Source organism: Neomonachus schauinslandi, chromosome 9 (genome assembly GCF_002201575.2).
Source record: "Neomonachus schauinslandi chromosome 9, ASM220157v2, whole genome shotgun sequence".
In the NCBI taxonomy this organism is placed as follows: Eukaryota; Metazoa; Chordata; class Mammalia; order Carnivora; family Phocidae; genus Neomonachus; species Neomonachus schauinslandi.
The window spans coordinates 45,839,511-45,859,073 of NC_058411.1; the positions used below are offsets into that span (position 1 = coordinate 45,839,511).

The 19,563-nt window shown below is 43.2% G+C and overlaps 1 protein-coding gene across 1 annotated transcript; it reads right to left on the reverse strand.

Moving 5' to 3' along the window:
- Positions 1–253: 253 nt before the first annotated feature.
- Positions 254–13,786, reverse strand: PTGER2 (prostaglandin E receptor 2). Its single transcript, XM_021701486.1, has 2 exons — positions 12,884–13,786; positions 254–1,913 (listed from the first exon to the last, which is right to left on the reverse strand). Exons 1-2 carry the CDS (start codon positions 13,724–13,726, stop codon positions 1,695–1,697), a joined length of 1,062 nt encoding a protein of 353 aa, XP_021557161.1. The 5' UTR covers positions 13,727–13,786; the 3' UTR covers positions 254–1,694.
- Between the last annotated feature and the right edge of the window lie 5,777 nt (positions 13,787–19,563).

Below are 19,563 nucleotides of genomic sequence, written 5' to 3' on the forward strand. Positions count from 1 at the left end.
GGAAGATTTATTTACCCGTCCAGATTTCAGTTAAGTTAAATTTTGCCTGGTTTGTTTAAATTAGTAGAAAAGCAAACCACTTATTTATTCTTTTAAAAATAAGAGCTGATTTGACATAGATTGTGTCTGATGCTAGATTGGTTTGGAATCACTTTAAGTGATCACCTAGTTTGATAACTACTTATAGGAGATGGTTTTACATAAGCAATTCAATGAGACTTTGGAAAAAACTAACATCCCTTTTTCTTTTTTTATAACAGCTATCCTGTAATAACACTCACTGCAAAATAAATAAATAAATAAAATGGTTCTACTATTCTGAAGATCATACTGTAAGGGGAAAAAATCCTCTAATACCAAGTACTATACTGAATATTTTAATATCTAAATTATAATGCAACCACACTTTAAAAACCTGCCTGCCAAAATAAATATATTTTTTCTACTTTTATCTTATTAAAAATATTATATCTACTCTAGAAACTGTTATTTGGGGGAATTCATCAAATACTATTCCATTTTCAAATTTTTGTTTCATAGTTTATTTTCATAACATTTCAGATGAGTTTACACAGTAACTAAGATGATTGAACGGTGCAAATTTGCTGAAACACTGATGCCGGGTTTATACCATGCCAAACATCTAGATTTAGAAACATATTAAGACATGACTCACTGTTGCATGATTTCCTATATAGTATGAGTCAAACCATGTTTCCTGGATAAAAGTGTAGATGCATGAGTTTTGCTAAAACACAGTCATCTTATCAAGTAGATGTTAGTCACAGCCTCATCATGAGCAATAGAAGAGTTTCAGGGTTTATTGAGAATTGACCAGATTTTTCAGTTTTTAATTCTAATATTCAGCTTCAGACATAGCCACATTTCCCCTCCCTGGAAATAGAATGAAGAGTATCAATCAGAATTTGAAACTCTCTTAATAGCCTATTATTTCTTGTTGAGAGGAAAATTCCAAAAGTGTTCTTGATTACTCTTAGCACAATGGACATTATAAAATAAATAACCAAATACTTTGACACACAGCTTCTAGAGGACTAGTTAAAAAGGTGACGTTAACCAGCTGAGCCTTCTTCACACATAATACCGTGGTGACCAGAGAGACCTCCCATATACACAAATAGGATGGTACAAAGTGCCTGTGATTTCCAAATTCATTGGCCAGACAAAGGGTTTATTAAGCAACACAAGACACCAGTCTTAGTCGCTTCCAAGTACTGCCTTCGTAGAGGAGACACACGAAGTTTCATCTGGTCTGACTGCACACTGCGTGTTTATAACGACAGTAGCGTAGAAGATTAAAATAGAAAACACAGTAACTATTTAGGGTTTTAAACAAATTACAAAACCACATGCTTTCTCACTCAACAGGAAAGCTTAAATCAAAAGGCAACTGGATCCTCAAAGCAGTTGGTTTTTCCTCCAAAGCCCAACCTCATTGACCTGCTCATGGAGGGTAGGTCTTATAGATCCTTCCAACACCTTCCATGAAGTGCCTTGTCAGCACCTCTGTAGCCCCAATCTATCGCTGAGAGGTTTGTTCACTCTGTTTTATTAGGATGGCGTTGTTGGATTTGTAAACTTACTTTTTTCATTTCTCCAAGCAGCCATTTCAAAATGATCTTCCAGATGCTGGCTAATGAAGCACTTCTTAACTATTGTCGACAAAGGTCAATCTACTTACTGGCATTGGACTGTAGAGAACAGGAAGTTGGTGTTGCATCTTGTGTTCTTAATGAAACCCGACAACAGAGGACTGAACGCATTAGTCTCAGAACAGGAGGCCTAAGGATGGCAAAGACCCAAGGGTCAATTATTGAATTGATTGATAAAAATCTAAGAGCTTGGAGGTCCCACTTGTTTTTTTGGGCGGTTTCATCCATATATGCAAAAATCTGTAAGAAGCAAAAAGGAAAAATGATATTAGTTTTATATTGTAGCAGTGGACAGGCTTGGAGCATGTGCAATTTCTTAAGAGCAAAATGGGTTTTTTTTGTGTACCAGGGGTGTTGACAGATGGGTAGCAAAATCTCAGTCTTCTTCCATATGTTTATTCCTGACAAAAACTCTGAAATATAAGTATTGTCTCCTTTTGACAGACGAGGAAGTGAACTTCAGGAGAGGTAATAACAATATGTTACATTTACGTCCAAATATTTAATCTGATTTAATTATCACAGTTCAGTGAGAAAAGGTACCCAGAGCATGGGTTCTGGACATGGGACTGCCTGGGTTTCAATCCTGGCTCCATATATAGCTTTGGAACCACAGGAAAGAACACTAACCTCTTTGTGCCTCAGTTACTACATCTTTAAAATGGGTGATAATGATAGCAATACTACTTCTTAGGTTTGTTGGGAAGATGACAGGAAGTAGTATGTGTATGCTATCTAAAACAGTGCTTGCTCAGTAAGGACCCCACAATGTTGTCCATATCTCCAGATTACCAGTGAGGACACTGACATGAGAGAAGTTAGGTGACTTGCCCAAGTTCCCAGGCCACTTAGTTGGCAGACTCAGGACATAAATTACAATTTCCTTGACACTAGTTAGTAAAGGGCTCAACCATGGGCTACATTCAGATAGCCTATATCAAAACAAAGGCCTTTAGAACAATGTTCTAAATACTGGAAACCTGACATATTTTGCACGCTGACTAATGTTTTCAAACAGGTATACCAGCTCTCATCTGATTCCTTATATATTTTGGGATCAATGCAACTTTTTGGTAAGATTGAAAGGAATAGAACAGGACATGCTTGATAACGATCAAACACTTCACATAGCTTACAGAAAAGAGGGAAACAAATGGAAAGAAATCACACCCAGTCTTTTTTTGTCTTTTTTTTAAAGATTTATTTGAGAGAGAAAGAGAGTGAACACAGGAGCGGGGGTCTGGGGAGAGGGAGAAGGAGAAGCAGACTCCCCACTGAGCAGGGAGCCTGCCTCGGGGCTGGATCCCAAGACCCTGGGATCATGACCAGAGCTGAAGGCAGATGCTTAACCGACTGAGCCACCCGGGCGCCCCTTATACCCAATCTTTGAAACCAATTCTTTATAATGTTCTAGGGACTTTCTTACCAGTGGGAGTGAGTTAGAGAGCTACAACTTCATTCCTCCACAGTCCTTTCCCAGAAAAAGGAATGGTTTATTTCCTTTTCCCCTGGTACTTATTCTGCAGGCATCTGGCAACTGGTTCTACAAAGCGAATTGCAGGGAAGGAGAAGAGTAGTCATCTTTGGGTTGCTTATGTTAGCATAAGAGTGGGAAGGTTTGGCAGCCACAGGTGTTTATGCCAAGAATCTTGGAATAGGGGATGGAGGAGAGACTTGGCGCATGAGCAAGGAAAAAGAAGTGATGGTGGATTTCCCTGATTTATACAGACAAGAGGAAAGTTAGGTGGGAATATGCAATGGAGCAATCATTTTCTTGTCAGCCAAACTATTTTGGCTGAGAAATATACAGTGCTTATATGGTATGTCTAAGGAGCAATTTGGGAGTTTAGAAATTCAGGATAAGAGCGTACAAAAGTCTGATAGATTCAAGTATATTAGTTACTACATAAACAACTGACACTCTGTTGGACAAAAAGTCTGTAGCAGAGTTTATGATCGAGCTTCACCAAAGCATGCGATGACAGTGAATTGGGCAGCCATCCTGGGCGGTGTGGCGAGGGTTTAGTGCTCCAGCGTCACACATGGAGACGAGTTGGGTTTTCAGTGGCGAATGACCTGTATGGTATCATCCCTCCCTATCTCGTTAGAGTGACAGAGCAATGAGAAGTGAAAAATGGTTTTAGAGGATGAGGCAATTCTGTACTATTTGTTTCCTTTCCTTTTTGTCCACTACGCTGGGTAATTTTTAGAAATGCTTAAAATTTGCATCTCAGGAGGTGGCAAAGATTTGATAGAAGGCAATTTCTTCTTTTGACGCTGGGAAAAGTGACCCTTGAAGTTTCTGATGTAAGTTTTGTCTTTTCCGACCTCCCCATTTTTTCCCCCTTTCGTTCTTGCCTCTTGCCTAGAGTTCATAGTTTTTGATATTGTGGATACTTGGGTTTGTTTTTGATTGTGAAATACACACCCTATATCCCAGGAGGCAATATTCTTCTGTAAAGGCCCAGGTTGTCCTCCTGCTTCTGTCCCTTCTGCCTCCGGACCCACACTACTGTTTTCCCTTGTGGCCCTGGTGTTGGCCCTGGTGTTGTGCACAGAACCTGTCAGTATGACAAACTTTATTTTCCTGAGCCTCTCCCGTGCTCCTCTGGTGGCCGCCCCTGACTGGCCATCAGGTAAAAGAACACAGACTACATCACCACCATCCTTCTCCAGAATCTTTTTTTCATCACCCCAAACTGAAACCCAATAACTCCACATTCCCCTCTCCTTCCAGCTGATCCTAGACTTTAATTAAAGGCTGACCCAATTGATAGGTCAGTTAATGAGTGATGTTTCAGTGAGATTCCGGAATTCAGCTTCGGAGGCTGATAGAACTTAAACACGTTTTTGCCTACACTACTAATCAATTTGCTATGAGAAAAATCTAAACAAGTTAGTTTTAAGTTCTTAGGATAGGCTCACTCTATAGGGCTTTGCTAAGAATATAGAGTTTGTTTTGATACCTACAAAGTGGTATGGATGAAAATCAGTGTTCTTTAGATTCAATTTCTATGATGATATAGAATCCTTTCAGCCTCCCGTGGAAAATTTCATCTTGGCTCCGGCCGGGGCACTGTTCTTCTGAGCTACTTCCCTACTGTTAATGCAACTCCATTGTGGTTTCAGAACGTTAGAGCAAATGAGAACTTTATTTGGTTGTTCATTGAAATCACCTAAGGACTGTTAAAACTACTCTGATGGCTTGCTCCCACCCCCAGAGACTCTGATATAATTAATCTGGGCTGTAACATGGGTATCAAGGGTTTTAAATCAACCTGGGTGATTCTAACCTGCAGCCAAGGTTGAGAACCTCTGTTTTAGAACCTTTATCCAATACCTGAAAGAGTTTAAAATTATTCATTTATCACACTTAAAAATAAAAGACCCACTTAGGCCTGGTCAAACAAATGACGTTGAGCTTCCAGAATCCAATTTCTGATCATTAATATGCAATCTGATTTTCCTTTGGAAGTTGAACCCTATGCAGATAGCAGTTAATATTTACTGAAGACCTCTGTGTGTCAGGCATGGGGCTAAGCAATTTGTAGGCCTTATTCTGTTTAATCCTTACACCAACTTGCAAAATATTATTATTCCTATTTTAGCAAAGAGGAAATCAGGGCCTAGAAGATTAGTTACCATGCCCCAAATCACACTCCAGGTAAGTAGGGAAGCCACAGAACCACACTCCCAAGCAGTGGGACCAGAACTTGCCTTTTAGCCACCACACACTCTGCCAACTTCTACATAAAAAGCTTGTGATGCGGGGCACATGGGTGGCTCAGTCGGTTAAGCGTCTGCCTTCAGCTCCGGTCATGATCCCAGAGTCTTGGGATCATGCCCCTTGTCCAGGCTCGATGCTCAGTGGGGAGCCTGCTTCTCCCCCTCCCTCTGCTGCTCCCTTGCTTGTGCTCTCTCTCTCAAATAAATAAATAAAATCTTAAATAAAAAAAAAAAGGCCTGTGATGTAAAGTCTCACGTGAAGTTCACCACTAACTGATATGGTTTCGTAAGAGCCTTGTTTGCAAAGGTGTCACAAAGGTTTGTGGGTATGACTGTTCTTGTTTATCGACTTAAAAACCATGGCTATATCTACTTGTCTTTCTTTGGGGCTTTTCTTTCCTTCACACTTTTTTTTTGGTAATCTACATGATATGTCTGCATAGTGCTACATATGTATAATTTATATATATGTATAAATATATTGGATGTTTACTAAAAGATTTTATTAAAAAATTTTTTTCACTTGTATTTTTTATTTAAATTCAATTAATTAACATATAATATATTATTAGCTTCAGAGGTAGAGGTCAGCGATTCATAAGTCTTAATCAAGAGTCGGATGCTCAATCGACTGAGCCACCCAGGCACCCCTCTTTCCTCCACACTTTGCACAGTTAAATTGCAGGCAGAGATTATTATATGTTTACCTGCCTTGTGAAAGACATTTGGGTGTCCTGGCTATGGCTTTATATAATCCATTCTTTTTTTTTTTAAGACTTTATTTATTTATTTGACAGAGAGAGCGAGAGAGCACAAGCAGGGGGAGCAGGAGAAGGAGAGGGAGAAGCAGGCTTCCTGCTGAGCAAGGAGCCCGATGCAGGGCTCGATCCCAGGATCCTGGGATCATGACCTGAGTCAAAGGCAGATGCTTAACCAACTGAGCCACCCAGGTGCCCCTATATAATCCCTTCTTTAAAAAACTTTTGGTGTCAGCTATACTTCAAAAAAAAATTTTTTTAAACAAAAAACTTTTGGGGGGACAGTATTTTCCAGGTATATGATGTTTTAAAGAAATCCCTTCCCCCAAATCCCAGGTGCTTTGTGGTGGAGGGAACAGGAGCCTCTGTCCCTTTGAGGAAAGACTGGGGCATAGATAGGGCTCCAGCACCAAAGAGTGTTCCCTGCATTGTGCTTCCAGTAATCCCAGGGCTGGACACAAAGAGAGTTAATGCTAAAGTTTAGAGCTCTGGGCTTGTATATTCCAGGCTCATGGCTCTTAATTCTTAAAAAAAAAATGATGGGCACACTGGAACATCTACCCAGAACTCATATAAACACAAGATTTTGCAAATGATTTCAAAGTGATCCAGGTGCTGTCCATGGAATTCAGGAAGAACCCTGGTCCACGGGAAGTTTTGGCTTGCCCAAATGCACTTTCCCTATTCCTGGCCCTTCCCATCACCCATATGTCCTAACTGCAGAAGACTTCAGTCTAGTGTTCTGTTAGAGGGGGGCAATTTTAGGCAGCAAATTATTCTGAGAAGAATGAAGCTTGGTATATATTGGTCATATAAACTGAGGCACAGTGGATGTGAGATCAAGATAAGGATGGAGTTTGGTGGTCAGAAGCTACAAAATAGAGGACAGGAGAAGCGAATGGAAACCGAGCAGACCAAGTTGCAAATTAACTGGGTCTTAAACCTTAAGGTGGAAAGAAACTTGTCTTCCTAAACACCATGTTTCTGGAGATCAGTCCCTCACCATTTCTATCCTATCCTATTCCATTCCATTCCTTTAAAAAAAAAAAAAGATTTTATTTATTTATGAGACAGAGAGAGAGCAAGCACGATCAGGGGAGGGGAAGAAGGAGGGGGACGCAGACTCCCTGCTGAGCAGGAAGCCTGATGCGAGACTCATCCTAGGACCCCAGATCATGACCTGAGCCCAAGGCAGACCCTTTATTTTTAACTTAATACTGTGACGGGCTCTTGACATGCCAAAGAAAGAAACACCATCCTTAAAAGCTGTTTTTCTTTATCACAACCACCATTTTATAATGGCAAAGGAAAAGGTGTCAAATGAAAACACTCATATAGAGGAACGTTCTCTTAAAAGGTCACGTGTCTTAAAATGATTTCACCAATCCCCAAGCATACCATTGGTGATGCAGAAATGATAAAAGGATTTCCCATAATTCATGGATATAACTTAAAATATTACCAAGCAAATTCACTGTGGTTATGCATGAAGAGTTCTGAATTTCTCTTTTATCCCTACTAGAACTGTGGTATTTTCCATGTACATAATCAACAAATTTCATAAAAGTTTTACAACCCCCATTCATGTTACATTTTACATGAAGAGTTCCAGGAATGAACAGGAAACTCCAGCACTGTTTACTTGAGTTTGTTCTGTATTTTGAAGATCATATTTCCACTAATCAGGTTTGCCTAGAAATTACAGCCCTAAAGAATTTCTAAAGATGAAGACAGTTTTAGAATGAGGCAATGGTTCACTTTTGAAATTTTGGAACTGAATAAAATATTCTAATGGCAAGTAGAAAGCAGTTTAAAATGACCAGCAGCTGTCCACAGCTATTGGCAAAGTAGTGACCAAGTAACTTGACATGGGTTGGAAATTAAAACACAAACAGTATCTGAGGCAAGAATGGAGGTCTGATATAATTTCTGTGTTCTGTTCCATTTCAGGAAAAAAGTTTCTATTTAATCTCTGTGAAATGGTGGCAACAGCTGATCAACATAAGGAGGAATTCATTAATTTATACACTATCCCTTTAGTACATAAACAGTTTGGAATATGTTGTTGGTCCCATGCATGATTTCATATTGGGCAGCCAAATTAATGCCATTTCCTAACGACAACAGAGGTTTTTTTTTTTTTTTTTTTATCACATAAGAAATGTTTTATGTGTAACAACAGAAGATTTTATGTGAGGGGTAATCTGATTATTTCTTAATTTAGACCAGTATTTATATTAGCCAATCTCCTTAAATCTCAGTGTCAGCCTTTCAATTCATAGGACTGTGGAGAAGAAAGAAAGGAACCGCACACTTGGCCCCAGCTCAGGCCCCTTGATGGGCATGGAAAAAAAGGTCTTTGCCATTTTATTTTTAAAGTGAACAAGTTGGGGGGGGGGGCACCTGGGTGGCTCAGTCAGTTGAGTGTTGATTCTTGGTTTTGGCTCAGGTCATGATCATAGGGTTGTGGGATCGAGCCCCCCCACCCCACCCCGGTGCTTAACACTGAGTCCGCTTGGGATTCTTTCCCCCTCTGCTCCTTCCTCCCCATCCCAACTGGGGTGTGAGTGCTCTCTCGCTCTCTCTCAAATTAATTAATTAATTAATTTAAAAAATCTTTTAAAAAAAAGGCTAACAAGTTGGAATTGAGACAAAATGATCTAGATACTTATAACATCTTCACCATTCCTTTATGAAATCTTTTCACACGTTACCCCTGAAAGAAGTACTTTTTCTCTGATAGTACTGTGGTTGGGAGGATAGACTCTGTGCATTTTTAAACTGTCTGGCTTTGAATCCCAGCTCTAGCACTCACTAGCTGGGGGACCCAGGGTGTTATTTGCCTCATCTGTAAAACAGAAACAATAATACTATCTATTTTGCAGGTTGTTGTGAAGATAATGGGTTAGTGTACGTAAAAATTAACAGTCAAAAAGTTAGCCATTTTGATGTTGACAATAATGATATTTGAAGGTTGAACTTGACTTCATTACAGGGTGCCGGGTATTTTACATTTCCATAGTTATCACTTCCAAACATTGGAAGTCCCAGTTAGGATGTGTGGAAGACTGGTGTTCTTGGAGGAAGCAGTAATTCTAACCTGCACCACCCCCCCTTGGGACAATGCTGACATGAATGGTTCCAGGTTTCCTAAATTTCCCACTCCCCTCCTTCCCTCACTCCTGGATCACTGGAAAAGGCTGGTGCCCCACTGGGTACACAGCTGTGAAATCTCTTTACTGGGCCAGTGGTGTGGCCCACTTTTGAGGGACATAGAAAGCAGCTCTGTTATCCTGAGGAAGAAACAGACAGAGATAGAGTAGATTGCTAGTACTTTCTGGGAACAAGGAAGTCAATTAGTTGGAATAGCTCATTAATAATCACTTTACATTGATTACATTTTGAAGTGAAAATATTTTGGATATATTGGGTTAAATAAAATTACTGATTAATTTTTACCATTTCTTTTTACTTTTTGTTATTTGGCTAATAAAACATTTAAAATTCCATATGTGGCTCAATGTACTTCTATTGGACTGCATATGTTCTGTTGGAGGAACAGGAGAATTTCTGAAGGCCACCACAAGTCTTTGCCTTGTCTAACGGTGTCCCAGTTAGGATGTGTGGAAATGATACCTGCCTTCTGTGGGAGATTGGTGAAGGCCATTTCTGACCACAGTTTTAGTGTGGGCCAAGTAGACGAAAAGGAAAGTGTCCCCCCTCCCAGGGCCCATGGCAAGCATTCTGAAATAGCAGAATGTATGCACCAGACAGTAGCTGCGACTTTGGAATCATCAGGTAAGCCCTCCACGAGATAACCAAAATCAGGATACTACAGCATTTCATAAGGTTTAAAGTGCTGTGCAAATGAAAGGTTCTAACAAGTATCAATAATCTATTGACAGTAAAATTAGTCAATGGTCAATATAAATTTCCTTACTAAAAGTCAACTTGATACTCCCCATTCAAGGTACAGTTCAAATATCTATTTGGGGCCTCGTGAGTTACCAATTCTTCATCTGGATAACATGTCATGTTAGCCCCAAGGCAAGGATCAGTGTGTCTGGCTTTCTGACTATGTTTACCCTAGGTTTCCCCTACTCTTTGGGAATCTTGGCCATGAATCCATGCAGAAGCAAACCTGGATAATATTTGCTGATAGTGTCAATGCCACTATCATAAAGGGCCCTCATAATCTTCATCTGGCGTCCTCAAGCCATAAACAGGCAATCTAAATAAAAACACAGCTTCAAAGCGAACCTCCTACTCCCCTACTCCTTCTAACCAGACTTCTAGCTCCAAGCCCCTTCCATTTGGCAACTCTGGAGCTGCCCCTGGCTTAATAGTAAATAAAGGGGGAAAATAAATATTCATATAAATGTGTGTGTGTGTGTGTGTGTTTAGACAGGGAGACTTGAAAATCGACATATAGCAAGGATTGAGTTCTCATGATAAAAGGCAAATTGACTTGAAAACAGGGGAACCTGTTGAAAATCACTGCCTTTATGTTTTATAATATATTTATGCAATGGGTTAGTCATGATCAAAGGAGAGACCTTTTCCTCCTGTTGTCTTCCTCTAAAGGATTTAGGGAATAATAATCCTGTTCACAAGCATGTGGTCCCCTCAGAGCCCATTCCCAAGCTATTTAAGTGGCTGGGGATAGGGGCTATTTTTAATTATACACTCAAGAATCACAGATGAGACTCCAAGAACTGACCTCCCAATTCTCACCAGGCCAAGACCGGCACTGCCCAACTCAGAAAGGGTTTATGGCCTCTAAGTTGGATTCTAACTTGTTTAGTGGAACTGGAAATGCTTTTTCTCTCATAGATACGTGTTCTGCATCTTTGTCCCGACCCAAAAAAGTTGATTTAACTCCTAACATGACATCAAAAGTTTCTACTAGTAACGCAAAAGAAAGGCGTAGAAGCCATGCCGGTTTCTACATCACAGCCTTTCTGCTGTACAAACGCCCTGGTTCAGGGTGGAATAGAAGAGGCAGGGTCCTGCAGTGCTACCTCAGTTCATAAGGGGGTACCTTCCTGTCACTTATGGATTCAGACCAGCTTCCGCCCTGATGGAGAATGGGGTAGGAGTGTGAGGACAATGGGGACCAGGGAGAAGAGAACATAGCCATGAATCAGTTCATGTAGGAGGACAGGTGTCCTTCCCCACCCCGGAGGAGGAGCATATGAAGATAATCCACAGCAGTGATGGAGGTGGGAAGTAAGATAAAGTTACTGCTTTAGTTTCTACAGCTCAGACCTGCTAATGGTAGGCACTGTCTAGCTCTTTCTTTTCTCCAAGACTGTGGCAGGCGGGAGTCACTGCCGACTGCTTACTCCCTGTAGGGTCAGTCTTGTTCTTTTGAAGAGTGGGAAGAGGGGTCAGGCGCCTGGGTGGCTCAGTTGGTTAAGCGACTGCCTTCGGCTCAGGTCATGATCCTGGAGTCCCTGGATCGAGTCCCGCATCGGGCTCCCTGCTCGGCAGGGAGTCTGCTTCTCCCTCTGACCCTCCCCCCTCTCATGTGCTCTCTCTCATTCTCTCTCTCTCAAATAAATAAATAAAATCTTTAAAAAAAAAAAAAAAGAGTGGGAAGAGGGGCTACCAAAACTCCTCGGCCCCACCTTCTGGTAAGAGGCCATGCTCAGACACATCCCGGGCTCTGCTACCTGTGTTACGCCTGGGGAGGCTCAAACTCACAGCGACACGGAACTAACTGCTAAGCTTGCCCCAAACTAGGACAGCATGCCATTCCCAAACCTGGGCTCCTGTCTTCAGTTCCCCGGGACAGCCTCTGGCTTGCTCGGTCATGGAACCAGCTGGACGTGCCTAACTCCCATCCCTGAGATGGACCAGCCATCCCTGTGTGTAGCTTTGTGCTCAGCAAATGCATGACTATAAGCTGAAGAACAACTGTAGATATTTCTGATAGTGATATGAAGAGGGTATTTTGTAAGAAGATACAAATGCCTCCTTTAGAGGGATTGCAAAAGCTTAGCAAGAGGTTTCCCCAAGCAACCATCTTTCCCTTTAATTATCATTATGGACATAATATAATGTCCATTTTTTTTTTCATGGCCACAAAGAGTTACGCTCCTAATATGTAAATTGGGAAACTTGTAAAGTCTGTGTTTGTTGAACTTTTAGGACAAGTAATGAATGCTCTGAGCTTACCATCCGGGATGCTTCTCACTTGGGACCATTCTAAATGGCAGCTAGAATGCTGGGTGTTGGGTACCACATTTTGTGTTGGGAGAAACAAGGCAAAGCATGGAGAACTCACACCAGTGAATGGGGAATACCTAGAGGCGAACTGCAGCTCGGGGAAGTCAGGTTGTAGCTGATACCCATCCACAGGTGGAAGGGGCTGCCTCCTCCTCAGGCACGAAGCCAGGCTGGCAGAGGCGGACAGGGACATATCCCCCCTTGTAACTCTAGGCTGGGGGTCTGGGCCGGCTTAGCGGAGGGCCAAGGATCCCTTTCAGGGGGACTGTATTAGGTGTGAGAAAACACTGGCATAGAGCTGCCGAAGGCCAGAGTTAGGGGAGGAAGGAAGTGGGGTGAAGGTGAGCAGCGAGAAGAGAAGGCTCTAGACCTCAAGAATCAGAACTTATTTTTAGAAGTTGCAAAGGCATGGCGGTGGACAGTGTGGGAGTGAGAGGGGAGAGAGTGAGAAGGCTGCTCAGAGCTGGGCTGTGGAAACGAAGTGAGTTAACTCACCGTGAAAGGCAAGGAGCAGACCGCAAAGGTGATGGTCATAATAGCCAGGAGAATGAGGTGGTCCGTCTCCTCCGCCATGGACACCCTTTCCCCTCTCCTGCGGGTCCCAGGGCCATGCCGGCAGCTGCCCAAGTTGGGTCCGCAGCGACTTCTCCTGCTCCGACGGTGCATGCGGATGAGGTTGAGGATGACACTGAAGTTGCAGGCGAGCACCGCGACGATGAGGAGCAGTAGCACGGTGGCGTACAGCTGCAGGTACGTGGTGTCCTCGGGCTGGATGAAGCACCACGTCCCGGGGCAGTACTGGACGTACTGCTTGGAGTCCAGCAACGGCAGGGAGCAAAAGAGCAGAGAGACCGTGTAGATGGCGGGCAGCACCGCCAGGCCGCCTCGGCGCGTGACCCAGCGCTGGTAGAAGTAGGGGTGCCCGATGGCTAGGTAGCGCTCCAGGGCCATGGCGAAGAGCATGAGCATCGTGGCCAGGCTGAAGAAGGTCATGGCGAAGGCGAAGTAGGTGCACGCGCGGCGCTTAGGCGCCAGTGCCACCAGGGTCTGGTTCCGAGCGTAGGAAGCCAGCACCACCGGGCTGATGAGGCAGGTCCCAAGCAGGTCGGTGAACACCAGCTCTGTCACCAGCACGTGGAACAGGGAGATAGAGTTGCCGCGTCCTGCGCTGCGTCCCGCGTCCCCCTGCCAGCGGCGCGCCAGCAGCGCCAGCGCGATGAGATTCCCCAGCACCCCGGCCGAGAACATCACCGAGCTGATGGCCGGGCTTTCGCCGGAGCGGAGCCACTCCAGAGACCTGCAGTCTTTCGGCAAGGAGTCATTGGAGATATTGCCCATGGCGGAGTGCCGGGAGGAGAGATGCGCCCTCCTCTCCCGGCTCGTACCTGGGAGGACGAGGGTCTGAGAGCAGGAGCGCTCCGAGAAGCTGAAGGAAAGGGGGAGGGACCCAAGTCCAGAGCCCCCTTCCGGCCCCCAGCGCGCCCAGGGAAGGCTCGGCCCCAGGGCTCGCGTTGCTCTCGGAGAGGCCACCGCTAGGCTGCAGCATCCGGGCGGCGCTCGAGGCTCCTTTGCCGAGCCGCGCCCACCTCAGCCGGGAGCCCGCACCCAGGGGCAGCCGCCACCGCTTCCGCACCCTCCTGGGGACGGACTCAGACGCGGGGTCACGGCGCCTGGGGCTAGCGCCCGCCAGCTGCCCAAGGGCTGGAACGCGCGCCACACCCCGTGGGGGCACTGCGAGTCCCTCAGCCGGGACGGGGAGAGGAGAGGGCCGGAACGCCGGCCCCGCGCGGCGCTGGGCGGGGCCGCGGTGCCCCCCGTTCCGTTCCCTCGGGGTTGGGTGCTGGAAGCCGCACGGCCGCTGACCTTGGCTAGGAAGCGTTTAGCCCCAGCAGAGGGCCGGGAGGGAGTGCGGGGCACTTGTGCGGTGTGCGCAGAATTCACCCAAGGCAACAACGGGAAAGCAAAGTGACTCACCGAACAATAGAGAAGTTAGAAGGACCCAGTCCCGGGAGATGTGTGTAAGAAGGAAACAACCGGCACCAAAGACCTCTTGCAGTAGAACCAATATCTTCTTTTTCTTTTTCTTTTGACATTCTCAGGAAGATAAACTAAGAAGGCGGGACCAGAATTAGGAGGAAGTGAAAAGCTCTCCTGGTTGTCCAAGGAACCAAACCCTGCGCACCGCTGAGCTATCTGTTGCGCTGTTGGCTTTGATTCAGTTGCCAGCATTTCGCCTTTTCCTATGTCAACACCCTAACGGATCCCCACTTGTTTAAGTAAGCAAGAAAAGAAAGAAAAGAAAAAAAAAGAAAAAGAAAGAAATGTTCCTTGTGTGTAGAATTGTGTTTGTGAACACAGCTTGAAATCATTGCACATTGTTCTCTAGTCAAGCACAGCCTTGAAAGAAAATCTTGTTCAGGATTAATTTCTTCATGATAACCGTGCAGAGCACATCTGGAAAGACCCATTCCTGGTAAAGCTTTTTAGTAAGTGGCCAGTTTTAGAAACTAGAGCTGACAAAAGTAGACAACACTTTTGTGTTGTCACAATTGAAGACTCCTGAAAATGGGCTGGTGTTTAAAACTGTTTAAACAAATAAAATCCAGTTTGACAGACAAAAGAGGGTAATTATATTCTGTAAGGAAGGTCACATTCACTTGGGGAAGGAGGAAGGACTGGGAGACGGAAGGATCTGCATAGGGAACAGGCAAGGGGTAAAAGTCATCATGGTGGAATAAAGAAAAAATTACCTGCGGACGAACACATCTTACCACAGCCTGCTTGCTCTCCATGAATATTTTAGCTCACCTTGATAATTCTGGCCTTGGGATTGGAATGGAGATGGGGCTCCCAACAGGGCAAGTTCAAATGGAGTCTATTTTTCTCAAATAAGAAGTTCAGCAGTCACAGGCAGGTGAGCCTCCCGGGACCCAGTCTCTTTGTGTTGTACAGCCCTTCATTCCTAGCATGCTGGTTTTCTGTCTACATGTTTTTCCCCCATATAGTCACCAGCCGCTGCCTATATCAGTCAGGATGCAACCAGAGAAACAGAACCACTGTAAGTGATGAAGAATGAGAGATTTATTATTAGGCACTAAACCTGCGCTGTTCAGTATGGTAGCCACTAGCCACATGTGGCAATTTAAAGTTAAGTGAGTTAAAACTAAGTAAAAATGTAGTTTCTCATTTGCACTAGGTACATTTCAAGTGCTCAGTAGCCACAGGCATGTGATTAGTGACTATCATATTGGGCAGCTCATATACAAAACACTTCGATCATCACAGAAGTCCTATTGGAGAGTGATGCATTAGACCCTACGCGATTGTGGGAGCTCCTGGAGAAGTCCATGCAAAGCTGTTTGCTGTCTTTGGTTCTAGTGTTGATTGAACCTGAAGTCACCATAGGTCAGACAGAGTGGTGGTCGGGGTAGAAAGCTGGTTGTGGATAAAAGCAAGTACAGGCTTGGAGCCTACAGGGATAAACTGGAATTCACAAACAACTAGAATCTTCAAAGACAGGCTGAATTTGTGTGTGTCTCTCACCACCTCTGACCTTGATAATGCAGGTATACTGTGGGAGAAGCTGGCATCCTGCATGGGGCTGCACATGCACTTGGCTTAGGATGCAGAGAAGCTGAAGGAGGAGATCTGATGGCAGCTGGAGTCTGCGTGCTGCCTCGTACCTGCAAGGTGAGCCGGCAGATCAGGGACAATGTACTGGAGTTATCACCGTGCCTGGAGCCCTGCCTTGTCCTTGAGCATGAAAACCATAGGTGCTGCTTCACTGCTGTCTTCTCAATCTCACGCAACACTTGTCTTGTGGCTAATGCTAACCTTGAAACCATGCAGGATTCTGAAGAACAGATCCTGCTCAGCTGAGTCAACTCAGTATAAAGCTACCACACTGCCCCACAGGTCCAGGCATTAAGTCTGCACTGAAAGCAGATGGTGAGAAAGAGGCAGCCTCTGTGAGCTTGCTCTCTCTCGTGCCTGTTTCTTTCTTCAGAAAAGCTCGTTTTCCAGAAGCACCCCGATAGCCTTCCCTTCATATCTCATTAGCCAGAATTAGGGTAAAATGGCCACTCCTTAGCTCCAAAGGAGGCTGAGAAAGAGGGGGTACTGAACATTTCCGGCTTCTTCCAGAGTAGAGGCAGGCAGGGGAGAAGGGGCTCGGAATGGCATTGGGTTGGTCAGCCGAAAGTGTCTGCTGCAGATCTGCACAGTGGGTTCAACACTCTCCCCTTCTTACAGCCAGGAAGGAAGTGCAAGAACACCCATTCCGAGTCCTTCATTTGCAGTTGAAGAAACTGACGCACAGAAAAGTTGAGTATCTTACCCAAGGATATACAAAGTTAGTGCAAAGCTAGGAGTATGGAAGCCAGACCGTCTCATTTACATTACAGATCTCTGCATATTGCACACACTGTCCATTTAAAGCCAGAAAGGAGCCCTTGGCACAATACCCATCCTCAATCCTGCATTAGAGCTCACTGGCAAATCACTCAACACAATTTAGATGTTACGTTTTGCCTAACATATTGATAAAGTTTGAAAAGATTACACATATCCAGGATGACCAAACAGAGAGAGAAAGGGGCTTGTTGTTGGTGGAAGTGTGAGTGTGGGTACAACCTTTCTGGTGAGAATGGTTTATTAATTATCACAAACTTTGAATATGCTCCAGCACAGAAATAATGTTATAGAAATGTACTGCCTCAAGGAGACATAATCTAACAAATACACAAAGTTGTCACACACACACACACACAGCAGGAAGAATGTTCATTATTTCAAGAATCTAGAACTAAATGTCCTTCCATAGAGGACTGGTTTAATAAATTTTGGTGTACCCATGCGAGAGAATATATAGTCATTAAAAAGGATGACGTATATCTATATCTCTTGATAATGATCTTTACCACATATTGAGTTAAAAGTATGTATATTATTTCATTCATATAAAATTATATGCATAAATATTTGCATAGAGCAGCATCTAGAAGGATGTTCAGCAAAATGTTAGTAGTAATTTCTCTGGGTAGGACTTTCTTCTTTAGGCCTGTCTGTTTTGGCCAATTTTTCTATAAATATGTATTACCTTCATTTTAGGAAATTCAAGGAAGCTGCTTTTTGTTTAGAAAAAATTAATCATTGGAGGAGAATGTCTTTTCTACTTGACAGAAAGCAGCGAGTTAGATGCTAATGTTTTAAATCCTCTTCCAGTTCTACTATTTAACAAGTAGGCAGATCTTGCCAGTTATTTGAGACTGAAGAAGATTGGAGATATATCCTTATATTTTTCATAAGGGTTTTGCAACTGTTATTCTTATTTGAAGATTGGAAATCATCACATATTTTGCACCATTTCTAATGAGATGTTGTCCTGCCCTACTTCAAGTGACTGCTCTGACATTAGATTTTTGTCATCCCTTAACCCAATTCTGATACTACCATTGCCAGGAAGTCCCTCTTTCATAAAGGTGGGAACAGAAGTAAAAAAAACCCCCAAAAACCCCAACCCAAATGCAGTCAATAAAAGTCAATTTTGAGACAGGTTAAAAAAAATATAAGGGTAATTGTGAGTGGGTAGATACAGAATCTTAGTATAGAAATAGAAACTATAAAAAAGAACTGAATGGAAATTCTAGAACTAAAATTTACAGCAGCTTGGAGTTGGCAGAAGAAAGAGTGAGCTTAAGGACTAATCACATCTGGTCACCTTTCTTTCCTTGTCATCATTACTTTTGTGCTCATTGGAAATAGTCTCACTCTTCCCATAACATGTGAGGCTTGCCCTGTTTTTATCCATGAAGTGAAGCATGGGTTTTCTGTTCTCTCAGATCCCTCAAACCTCTCTGAGATATGGGGTGCAGAGCCACATTATCTAGGAAATGCCTGTGTTAACATTTAAGCTCTCTTGTTCTCTTGAACTTCACCATCCCTCCTTCGCAGCCTGTGGACCCAGTGGGGGAAGAAGTGGGACAACTTTGCTCTTCCTCGTCTCTTCGGACCTAGGTCTCCTCTATGCCTAGTCTTTCAAAAGTCCTATGCCAAACATTGACACCTGTGTTCTGTTAAATTGTCCTTTTCCTGAGGCAGTCAATACCACACCCCAGCTGCTGCTAAAACTAGGTAAAGGGCTGGACTATCAGCAAGTACTGGGCAACAAAATACATAGGTTAATATGTCAAATTATAACATTTGCCTTCACGTAGGTGTGTGTATATCCAAGGCTTGGTGGGACTTATTACAACCTCATAGGATTGTTTGAGAAACAATTTGATAAAGTCTTCGTAAGACCTGAGTCAATAAAAAGTGCTTTACAAATGGATGTAGTACAATAGTTTTCTTGTCCTTAGATGGGAAATGTCAGAACCGCTTATTAGCACCAGGAGTTAGATAAAATGAGTTACTCCAATAATGCCAGGAAGGCAAATGGCCTATGATTCTAATTTCCTTTTTAAGATTGATAGAGAACAAAGAATCCAATATAGTCATGAAAATTCTCTTTACTTAGAAAGGTTTGCTTCCAAGGACAAAACCAAATATAGGGCAGAAAAGCACATATAACAGAAAAATCAGGCTATATTTATTCAATTTGTTTGTATAAAGTAACAACTCATCACAAAGATTTTGGAAAAATTAGAAGGAAGGAAAAAGTCACCCACAACACTTGATGTGTTTGTTTCAATTTTTCTTCAATGCACTTTTTTTTTGTTTTCACTGCTGTGATAATATTATATGTAAATTTTTCTATACTGTTTTTTAAAAAACTTAAAAGCATGTTGACTAGCTTATATTGCAATATGCATTAAAGGCCTTAAAAATGTTCATGCTCTGAGACCCAGAAATTGTACTTCTAGAAATCTATAGTCCATTTATTTATTCACTCAACAACAATTTATTAAGGCATGTATTTACTGAGGCAGCAGAGTATAGTTTGAAGAGCAAGGGTTCTAGAGTCAGATTGCTTTGGGTTTTTTTTTAAGTTTTTATTTAAATTCCAGGTAGTTAACATACAGTGTTATATTAGATTCAGGTGCAATATAGTGATTCAACACTTCCATACATCACCTGGTGCTCATTACAGCAAGAGCCCTCCTTAAGGCCCATCACCTCTTTCACCCCCCCCCCCAATGTAACCATCAGTTTGTTCTCTATAGTTAAGGGTCTGT